Here is an 11,447-nt window from a genome sequence, read left to right on the forward strand (position 1 = left end):
TCCTTCCACACAACTCCACCTTTTGAAATGTAAAAATCACTGAGAGAAAAGTTGCTCCATGCTCATTGATTTCTTTCCTTATCTATTTATTTTACCTATTCGTGCTATTAAACAAGATTTTAAAGGGTCACTATCAGATTTTAAAAAAAACACCCAACTTTTTTCCAGGTCTGTTTTTTTTCTTAAATTAATTAGTGAGTTTATGATCAGGTTTGCTCCTCTCTCTTGCTGCTATTTTACCTTCTGCATGTAGCTTGGCTTAGGCAGTGCAACTAAATACACACAGCTAGAATTATTTTTATTTTGTTGATTTACTTGTCTTCTGAGGAAAAGATCATTTAGGTGCAAACTCTGTAAAGGAGAAATGAAAGTGAGAATGAAAACTGTTTACTGCAATTTAACAAAAGCCATGGTAGTATTTTTTCTTGTTCTGTTTTTGTTTCTTTCATTCTATGTTCATGAAAGCTAACCCAAAACTTTGGATGTGACATTTACATTATATTCTGCATGGCTTTAAAATGCTTCCGAAGAATTATATTTTCATTAGAAATACAAATTCTGTTACCTTGTGTGACAACAAAAACCTCATCTGTTGCAAGGCAGGATACCCAGAAGAATTACTTTGAGTAATCTTTCAGTAATCAGAGATAAAGCAAAGCTCTGTGTATGGACAGTGTTTCCTTTAAGAGAAAAACTGAAGTTGTATTAAAAACTGACATTTCAGAATTTCCTTTTTTAATTAACAGTAAAACTATTTTTCACTCTTCCTATTTTCATTATGTCTTATGACACCAAGGTTAATCTTTATGAATTAGTCACTAACAGCATCCCAAATACAGAAGTCTTGTCTTGTGACATTTGCTCCTAATTTCATACAACAGTTTTGTGAAGTGATCTGGGTAAAACACTAAAAGTTACAGTCCTGGATCTACTTTTTATTATTTTAATTAGCAGCCAGTTGCCTTCCATTTTTGTAAATCACCTTATTATTCTTCCTCCTTCTCTCCCTTGCCCTGGTGTAAATTTAGTTTTATTACACAGAAAAGCCCAGTGAAAATTGAATCTGCTGTTGACTTCTTGGGGGGATTTCTGTGAAAGGATCACCTTAAATTATGCCATTGTGTCCCTGGAATGCTGTGATTCTTCTCCACTTTCCATCACTGCCATTCCGAATGCTACAGAAATTTATTACAGCACTGACACAAAATCTGCAGAAATTTCAGAATCTGCCTTTTTCACTTAAAAACCAACCTTGGATTAAGGTCTCCTGTAACACGATGGGGAAAATACTCTGCTGTTCATCTTTTCTTTTCCTATTTCTGTTGCACTGCCAGCGTTGAGAGAGGAAAAGCAATCTGTCAGGTGCAGCTCACCCTTTAGAATAAGAAACATTAACATGTTTCATTATTCATGGGCTTCACTTCGTATTTCCTGAGCTGCTCCCATCAATATCAAATATGCCAATTTCCTGCCTTTCAAGGTTAATATGAAACACCTCAAAGAGATTATCTGATAGGAGGTGGGGGTTTTTTTCCCCCCTCTTATTTTGCCTGGAAAATGTATTATGAATATTTTTTAAAAGTGTTTTGTTTGACTAACATCAAAGGCCCAACCTGCTCGTAGAAATAATCCTGTTGCATCCCACTCGGGTTTGGCTCAGTACTGAACAACCAAGCACGTGTGGTGAGGAAGACCCTAATTTTACACCCACAGAGCAAACCCACAGATTTCACAGAGTGTTCATAAAGGTCAGAGGTTGTTCTGGCACCTCTGAACTCAGGCATATCCAGTCTCAGAGCTATATTCTCTCTCAGAGCTGTATTTTGGGTGCTGTGGTTGTTTTTGAACTGAACGTGCACGTTTGCAACTGCACCAAAGAGACATTTCAAAAGCTGAAACAAATAAGAGTAAGAAGGAGCAGCAGCTGAGAGCTCCTGGACTGAGAGTTAAACTGAGTCAAACAGAGGGAGACACAATTAAATCTGACTTTCTGTTCATCCTCGTGCTGGGGAAGCTCCTGCATCACTTGAGCCACTCAAAAGTGCATCTGAACAGGTCTCTTTTCTCAGGTGAGGTGAAGAAGACGCACGTAGAGTGTGGTGTCTGTGCAGCCTCACAAGACAGTTCTCCTTTATTCTGAATTATTGAATTTGCTTGAATAAAGTGGTGACTCCCAGGTGGTGTGTGAGGCCACTGATCACCTCCATCTCCATGGCTTCATGTGCCTCCTGCAGATCCAGAGCAAAGACAAGCTCCTGACTGGATTTTTAACTCTAAGAGCAGACAAATCCTGATGTAAGGAAATATATACCCACATATGTCTGGCCTTTGGAAAAAGAAATAGTTCAACACAAGCAATTATTTTGTGGAGGACTTGAGCCTTCTGGTCAAGACTGAATGTATTAAATGGTTGCAGGCTCTATAACTTAAATTTGGTTTTTTTTAAGGTTGAGTGTGGAAGAAAGGTGAATCAAGCGAAAAAGGCAAGCCTTGCTACCCCCTCTCATTCTTGTTTCCCCAAAATTAGAGTGGCTTGAGGGTATTTTTAAAAATAGATACAAGAGGTGTATTTGCATTCTGTTTCTCTAGAGTCTCTACCTTCAGGTTTTTCTCTGAAATCACAGTATCTAAAAATGTGTTTGTTTTTAGTGAAACCTGAGCCTGTCATGTAAGCACAAAACCCCAGGCCTTTAGAAGAACACCAAATATTTCGAGACTAACAGTAAAATCCCCAAAGCTGTAAAAATTAAACAGCATTAAGCTCTGGGCCATGCCCTGAGGGGAGATGTAAGATTTCCACCTTTTCGACCTGGCAGATTTGTGCTGTTTTAATGATGTTAATAAGTAGAACAATATGAGTCTTTTTTTGCAAAAGAAAAAAAGAAAATCCCATTTGCAAACAGATTTCCAGGCAAAGCATCATCATTTGCTATTCTCCAAACAGTGACAGTTTCATTGTCTGATCCTTTTTTTGCCACATATGAGTTTTCTCCTGTGAACTTCAAACATATCCTGCACTTCTCCGAGTTTTCTGTACTATGAATAGTTTGCTCTGTGATTGTGTTTCTTTGGAAGATTTGCTGTCTCTTCTTTTCCATTTGTACATGAAATTTTCTAAGATGCTGTGGCCTTCCATAGCCAAACCCTATGCTGTTAATTTTTGGATGGAGTGTTGCAGTTTTGCAGCAGATTTGTTTTTATCATTTGCTTTATGGTGCCTTTTGCTTCTTTTCTCTCCCAAATCTTTCCCTTGCACTTTTTAAGTGCTTTCACCATTTGGGATGCAAAATCTGGAGGAGTCTTAGTGGGCAGTGCCTCCTTGTGACTCTGCATCTCTCTGTGCGTGTTCTCTGCCTCCTAAACCAGCTTCAGCAGAGACACAGACAGAAATAAGGCAGGTTTATGCAGGATGGTTTGATCTTGCAGTCTTTGCTCATGTAAGTCCATCAGCTCCCTGGGAGCCCTTCCCTGAGCCGAGGCTGCAGGAGTTCATCCCAACCTCTGTAAATGAAAACCTGTTGGACAGCAGGCTTTCTCTCTGCCAGGTGGCCTTTCCTTTTTTTTTGTTTTGTTGTTTGTTGTTTTTTTTTAACATATTTATGGGTTGCCTTCCAAAATATCTACATTTCCCACTGAAAATAACCCCTGTCTGAAACCGCCGCAGACGTTAAATGCCACAGAGAGGCCGCTTGCCCCGGCTGAAGGTGACCCTGTGGGCCAGAGGAGCAAGGAGAGCTCCAAAGACAAGAAGTCCACGGTGGAGCTGAGCAAGCAGAAGGGCAGCAAACAGGAGAGCAGGGAGCAGCCAGAGCCCCGGGAGCAGCCGGCAGCCGACACCGACTCCATCCAGAATGGAGGAGACGCTTCCAAGGAACCCTCCTACAAGAAGACAGAGAAGAGGCAGTCTCTGGGAGGGTTTTTCAAGGGCCTTGTATGTTAATTCACCTTCTCTTTTTAGTATTTCCCAGCTGTTTAACTGCCCAGCCTGTAGGCTGTTATCCATGGGGGATTTGTGCTCTGAGGGAGTGCAGCTTTGCGGGGCTTGGGCAAAAGAACAGCAAGATTTTGGGCAAAGGAGGGAATTTGGGGCCTCAGGGTACTGATTCACAGGTAGGGTTTGCCATGGGAGAGCTGTAATTGTTCCCACACCACTCTTTTTGGGGTTCATGCCTTGGCTACGGGGATGACTAAACTGCTCCTATAGCAGGCACTGAACCACCTTCAAATTAGGGTGTGTTTATAGGGGAAAAGTGGAGGTGGTGCTGGTTTACCAGAGTAACCTGCCTGCTCTCAACCACCCTGATGGTGGTTCAGTGTCTGCTTCAGAGCAGCTAGGATATCCCTGCAAAATGGGAAATCCCTGCAAGGAAAAAAACAAGGGAGGCCACTGGGGTGGGTAGGAACCAGCATAGTCGTTGCAAGATAAGCACATTGTGTCAGCAATCAGTGATAGACTCGTTAAAGCACACCAAAAGTACACATGGTATTTTATTCTTATTGCTTTTTGTTAAATCTTAGCCTACATTCACTGTGCCCCCTTCATTGAAACCTGAAATGCAAAAATGAAAGAATTCAGCACACTGAAACTCAGAGTTTCCAGAAGACTTGGTGTTTGTTACTGGTGCAACTGGTCAGAGCATTAAATAGATGGAGATTTATTTTTCTGCCTGTCCGTATTCAGGGGCACAGGTAGAAACAGAAGCACAGGTTAGACCTGGGACTGCCTCTTAAGCCTTGGCAAGAGGCTTTTTATAAATCAATTGGAAGGATGCAGCTTAAAGCTCTTTCCTCACATTGCCACAATAACAACAGATCTGCAGCACTCTGGGGTCATTTTTAGCATCTTTGGAAACTTAGTGTGCAAACCAAGCTTCACCACAACTTCCAAGTGATGCAAAGAAACTCAACAGATGTGTCTGTTGCCTGCAATGATTCCTAGTGAATCTGGCTGCCCTAAGAGGTGTGCAGCTTGCTTTGTCCTTCCTCCCTTCCTCACTTCTAAGGCTGTCAGGGTAGAAGCAGAGCCAGGCAATCCTTCAAGAAGAAAAGTCAGGCAGTATAGACTGAAATACTGACTCAGAGCTGGAAACCAGCCCTGTGAGGACACTGGGTTATAAAGCCACTGCCATGCACACCAGTGTGACTCATTCCAAGGCAGATGTTTTCCCACATCAGAAGAAGTGCTTTATTTGCACCATTTCACAGAATTACTGTGTATCCTACAGAGGGTGATTTGCATCACCAAAACAAGGACATATTACAAGGAGAGTTAAGAACAAAAGAGAAATAACTTCTTGCAGTAAAGATTGGAAATAGTTCAGCCTTGTTGTTCTAGAGTAAAATCCTGGTCCACCATGGATCAGTGGGGTTTTCCTGTAGTTTCAATGGAGCAAAGTATTGGAGCTCACCTGGAGTAAAAACCAACTTGCATTGGCTTCTGCTCATCTTGTCTCCCACTGAAGCCACAACGAGAGATCTTTGTGCTTAATATGCCATGAAAAAGCCAGAATTATATGATGATACTGGTTATACAGCTCCGTGAAGCTGTGAGCTGACTGAAGTTACCAAAGACATACTCATGTGTTTTTCTTTCTTCACCCCCTTTGCCTCCAAATTCTGTGTGGATTTTCATTGTGCCCAACATTGGTGCAAGTGTGGAACGTGATCCACGCTCACAAACGTGGTGTGTGGGTGTCATATCCTGCTCTGGGTATCACCAGCTTCCAGGAGGAGCAGGGCTGCTGTTAAGCTGCTTGGATGGTGGTGACATATCTCATGTCAGCTGGAGGGGATGAAGGCAGCCACATTTTTCTAGCACAGGTTGTCTAGAAATTAGGCAAATGTTACCTGGCGCTATTATTTCTGGAGAAAAGTGAGATTTGTTTCTCTGGTTTGAAGTTTTCTTGATGTTAAGCCCTCCCTTGTTGTAGTTCTCGCTGTGTGAGAAAGGGTTTATCTGTTGATAGTCACTCTTTATTTTGTATAGTGTCATTCATTCAAGCTGTATCCAAAAATCCTTCGTAGAGTTTAGCAAGAGTTACAAATTTAAAATTATTCCGGAAAGGGAGATATGAGGAAGTGCAAGTTAACAAGGAAACAGTCTTTCAAGGGCAAGATCATGAGAGACACAGAGAGAGGCAGGAAAGGTGTTCAGATTCAAAAGGCAAGAAAAAGCTTTTAGATCAAGAGAAGAGATTGTGAAGAGGTAAAAAGGGGAATAAAACACGGAATAAAGGTAGAGGAAGTAGAGATGTTCTGTGGGATCTTTTTGCTTGCCTCAGTTTGGCTGTATAGCTCCTTATCTTGTGTTGCAATTATAGAGGCCAACAGTACTCCTGCAGCTTCCTTCTCCCATTAACAGAAGATGGCTCTTAAAAAAAAGTATTTGATAACAGTTAAGCTGCTTTGGTCAGTTTATTGTGCTTTTAAAGTGGCAGAGGAAAAAAAAAAACAAACCCATAACAATGAGGTCTGTGTATGGAACATCTCTCATGAAAAATTACCACCTCTCTTTGAATATCCTCAGGAAGATTATCCATACCTAAGAAACCTAGTTCTGCAACACTCCCAAAAATAATCTGCATCTCCCAGGTGATCAGACTCAGCCCCAGGAAGGTGTAATCATTAATCTCAAAGTTTTAGATCACACACACAAACCAATGCCAGAATCTCCATTTCAAGATAAGAGCTGGAGTATTTGGTGGCAACTCAGCAGAAAAATTCAGCTTTATGCTGATAAAAGAGAAGGAGGAGATATTTAACAGGGCCTGAGCAGCTCCCGTGCCCTGTGCCCACTGAGCTCCTCCTGTTCTGCTATTTCAGTAGCAGATATTTTAACACCACTCTCTCCTGGATCTCAGTTCCTCTGGGAAAGGGCACAGAGCAAGAGGATGTCAGAGTGCAGGAATGCAGCTGATGAGAACACTGCAGTTCCAGCATCTGCTCCCAGTCGGGCCAACAAAGGCTGAAATTTTGGCTACAAATGACCCCACTTATGCAAGCAAAGAGTGTTCCAGCCCTGCATGGTTTGAGCACAGCTGATAAGGTCCAGTGGTTGCTCCTATGGCAAAAGAGATTAATTTATAAGCTATATAAAATGTATTTAGTGAGTCTTAGAGAGATTAGATTAGAAAGAAGCAGAAAGGGGAGGGGGAGGAAAGGTTAATGACGTTTTCTGAGCTGGAATAACTCATGCTCAAGTTGTCAGAAGCTGGGAGAGCTCAGCATGTGGAAACTACTGGGACCTGTTCTGCCCAGAGTATCTGCCCCACTGACACAGGCTTCTCCTGGGCAAAATCTGGGAAAAAAATATACTCCAATACCATGACATTCCTGCGTGTGCACTCAAAAGTGCTCTGCCCAAAATAATATATTCCAGCTTAGCTGCCAACTTCCACTGCTCTGCCAGAGAGGAGCCAGTGCTACCTGTGCTGCTGAATCCGAGGGCAGAGCTGGAATTTGTCCGTTAAAAGGGCAGGAACAAAGTTCTTTATTTCACACCCGGCTTGGAAATTCCAGTTTAACGAGAATCATCAGCCAGTCTCCCTCAGAGCTTCCTGCTTTAATCAGCAACCACCTTGAAAATGGGTGCAGCAGGGAGACGGCAGTATGAGCAAATAACATGACACCACTGCAAATGTGCTAAATGAGTCAAAAATGAGGATTATCTCCAATGAGCTCCCCCTCCTGTCTCCTCCCTCCACCTATTTATAGGAAGAATGGCAAATAGTATCATCCTGTTTCCTAGATTAGTCTAGAAGTAGCTTAATATCTTCGTGCCCAGACAGGAACAGCTATAGCTGACAGACTCCATTACTCTTTTAATGTGGGAAATCTTTCACCTGATGTGTAGGTTTTTGGGGTTGCTGGATAAATTTGGAATGACTGGGTCCTTGGTATTGTTTGATGGATAAATGATGGATTTGCTGCTGCATGTAAATGGCCAAAAAATTTTATTCTGCTCTAGAGAACCTTCCAAACTCGACATCAGTGGAAGCAGAAGCAAACCCACTGCAGCCAGTTGAGCTGCACAAGGTTACAGTTAAGACAGGGGATTCTTTCAGCCCATTGTGATTTTTGGCTGCTCTTTTTCATACTTAGATTCTCAAAGGTGAAAATGTAAAAGGAGATCAGTGAGGTGGAGTGTATTCAGTATAAAAACCCCACTGTTTTTACTTCCCTGAAAGGGATGAGGAAGCTGAAATCTTTCACTCTCCATGTCTGACACAGAATTGTCCTGAAGTGATGAGTCAGGTTTCCAGTAGAAACAGACTGTGTGAAAGGACAATTCACATATGAATCTGCAGAGTTCCCATTGCAGGGAAAGCACACAGCAGTCACCTTTAACTTTGTCATGCTGGTTTTTCTGTTTAGCATGTCATGATTTGGGCATCTGGCTACAAACAGCATGGGCATCCCACGCACTGCTAACAGTGACCTCTGAAACACTGCTTGTGGGTCCATTCTGCTGTCACATTTTGAGGTTTTGATGACTTCAAGACCAGTAAAATTAGGTCAGGCACCTTAAAGTAAAGCCAAGTTTTTATCAGTTACCAGTGAAAAATGTAGTTGGTATAGCTGGAGCTATACATTGCCTTCATCTAAGCTGGATTAGTGTCTTGAACTGGTGCCAAACCCAGAATTATACTTGCAGTGTAAGAGAAGCTTTATCACTCTAACATTGTAGAATACCTGTCATGCATAAAACTATTTAATGTTCCCTTAACCTAGAGCAGACCAAGGCTGGCTATAATACACTATTAATCATGCTTGAAGGGCTCTTAGCATGGTTTCAGTGAAGCGTTTAGGCCAGGGAAATTTTAGAGAAAGTTATGGCAAAAAACCAGTACTAAAAGCACGACAGCTTGGCTCTGGTGTGTTAGTCCAGTGTCTGAAAACAATTGTTTTCCATGCCAATTGAGAAAATTATATTAAAATAACCGACACGTTTAGGCAAAATCACAAGCAGTAGATTTCTGGGGTTCTCGTGATACAGGTAGTGCTCACATACTTATGCATATTAAATAAAGGGCAAATGAAAAATAGCAGGGAGGTGAAATGAGTGGGAAATGTCTGGTAGCAAAACTCTAAGATAAAATTGCAGACTTAACCACTCTGAAGTATTTGAAAGTATTTCTAAAGATCTCCCTCTTATTCCACAGGGTTCCAAAAGGATGTCTGATGCAGAGGTGCAAACAGATCCAGTGTCCATCCTACCTGCTGGGAAATCCAAGTAATGACTCCACGTGGCTGCTGGAGGCTCAGCAGCTCTCTGTGAGCTCCCTTGCAGTAGACATGACTCATTCCTTTCCTTTACATGGCTGTCATCAAGTGCCTGAGGCTAAAGCAAACACTGGTGTATCATTTAAGGTATATCATTTACAGGGTTTGTTCCTTAGATGTTAGAAAGCGACTCTGAAGATCACCAAGCAACGTGTTGTATGTTTAAAGAAAGGTCATGTGGATGATTTTAAATCTGTAGAGGGCAGGGTATGTAAGGTAGGAAGGTGGCAGTGAACTAAAAAAAAAGGCAGGAAAAAAATGCATGTGACAAAAGAATGTAGATTGGGCAGCAAGGCACGAGCAACAAACCCTCCGCTTTAGAGAGCTTTAAAGCAGCCAGGAAAAACAAAAATCTCCTTTGATAAATGTTATACTCAAATGTAAAAACAACCGAGTCACTTTTTGTGGTTTTTCAATAGAGCTGAAATTAGCAAAAAAAAGCCTGCAGAATAATAGAATCAGCGGTTATAAAGTTATGCTTCCTGTTGGTTATTAATGGAAATTAAAACGCTAAAATGTAAAGGCTTTACGTGATTGAGACAAGGTCTCTCTCGTCTGGGTGAGGTGGGATAACAAATTAAAAGCTATTTAAGGTTCTAATAGGAACACAAGAGGGCACCCACGTCCCCGTGCACTCCTAACACCAGGCTGTACCTACAATCCTGGGATTAATGTTTCTCAGATCATAGGAAACTTAGTTGTTTATTCAGATATTTGTTTATATCCATAATTGTAATTAATCCTAATAAAAACCAAAATCAAAGCTGTCCAGGCACCTCCCTGCTTCACAAGACTCCTATAATAACTGTAGTTAATAAATTTTACAGAAAATTAAGATTTCTGTTTGTTCAGTCCTGGGCAAACCTGTACAGGGAGCCACAGGCCTGATATTTTAATCCACACTAGCATCTGAATGATACAGTAGTGTATATTTTGACCTCCTTATCTTTAAATAAACTAATGCTTATCCTTTGGAAAAAAAAGATCCTTTGCTGCTTTAATTTTAAAACAAAGTTTGTTATTTATGTCCCCGTGGTCTGATGATTGACGTGATATTAAGGCAGAAATGAGCACATACAACCCCTGCCTGTGGAGGGAATAGCTGTTATTCATTCTTTATTGGAGTGAAGATTATAACTGGAAATCAGGGGAGAATTCTGTAAAATCCACAGAATTCCAGTTCTAACTAGTCAGAGAGGACAAAGAGCTTTGTTTGTCCATGAGCCAGTGTAGGTAGGTTGTGCCTTTGCAAACCTGCAGACTTGGGGTGAATGATCAAAACTTGCTGCTGGTTCTGTGCACAGGGAGCACAGACAAAAGGTTCTTCAGCTCTAATGGTACTTTCTGTTCCCCTCCCTGGCACAATGGGCCTCTCATGCCATATAAAGTGATATCAATTAAGAGGGACCCTTTAGAGAGTTTCAACCTGATCTGTAATGTCCTGCTTGTACATCTGTGTGGGACCAGTGACTCCAGTGCATCCCCCGTTACGGCAGCGTGAGAGAAGAACTGGGCTTGTTATGTCCAGCCTTGCTACACAAATACACAGAAAAAAAAGAAGTTTTAGGCTTTGTCTACATTACACGAGCTTTAATTAAATCAATGCATGTAAGGCTACATACAGGGAGACAACCACCATGGTTACACAGTGGTATGAAAGTGCCAGATGTCAGCACAGTGTGTGTTACCAGAGCAGAGAATAAGCTGCTGACTTCACACTGCTGTAATTGCCTCTGTGTTAGAATAGTATTTGGGCATTTTTCAAATAAAAATATGCTCTGGCTACTCAATTACATTATAGAATCTCAGAATGGGTTGGGTTGGAAGGGACCTCAAAGCTCAACCAGTTCCACCCCCTGCCATGGGCAGGGACACCTTCCACTAGCCCAGGTTGCTCCAAGCCCCTTCCAACCTGGCCTTGGACACTTCCAGGGATGGGGCAGCCACAGCTTCTCTGGGCAACCTGTGCCAGGGCCTCCTCACCCCCACAGGGAGGAATTTTTCCCTAATATGCAATCTAACCCTACTCTCTGTCAGTTTGAAGCCATTCCCCTTGTCCTGTCACTCCAGGCTCTTGCAAAAAGTTTCTCTCCATCTCTCTTGTAGCTCCTTCGGGTGCTGGAAGGCCACAATGAGGTTACCCCAAAGCCTTCTCTTTTCCAGGA

The 11,447-nt window shown here is 42.0% G+C and overlaps 1 protein-coding gene across 1 annotated transcript in view; it reads left to right on the forward strand.

Annotated features, from left to right (window-relative positions):
• Positions 1–10,265, forward strand: part of BCAS1 (breast carcinoma amplified sequence 1) — a 35,468-nt gene extending 25,203 nt beyond the window's left edge. Inside the window, exons 9-10 of the mRNA XM_027697584.1 lie at positions 3,665–3,931; positions 9,162–10,265. Of these exons, the coding sequence (XP_027553385.1) occupies positions 3,665–3,931; positions 9,162–9,236 (342 nt within the window). The 3' untranslated portion in view covers positions 9,237–10,265. The remainder of the gene's footprint in view (positions 1–3,664; positions 3,932–9,161) is intronic.
• Positions 10,266–11,447: the final 1,182 nt, after the last annotated feature.

Source organism: Neopelma chrysocephalum, unplaced genomic scaffold (assembly GCF_003984885.1).
Source record: "Neopelma chrysocephalum unplaced genomic scaffold, ASM398488v2 Primary Assembly neopelma1_119, whole genome shotgun sequence".
NCBI classification, from domain to species: domain Eukaryota; kingdom Metazoa; phylum Chordata; class Aves; order Passeriformes; family Pipridae; genus Neopelma; species Neopelma chrysocephalum.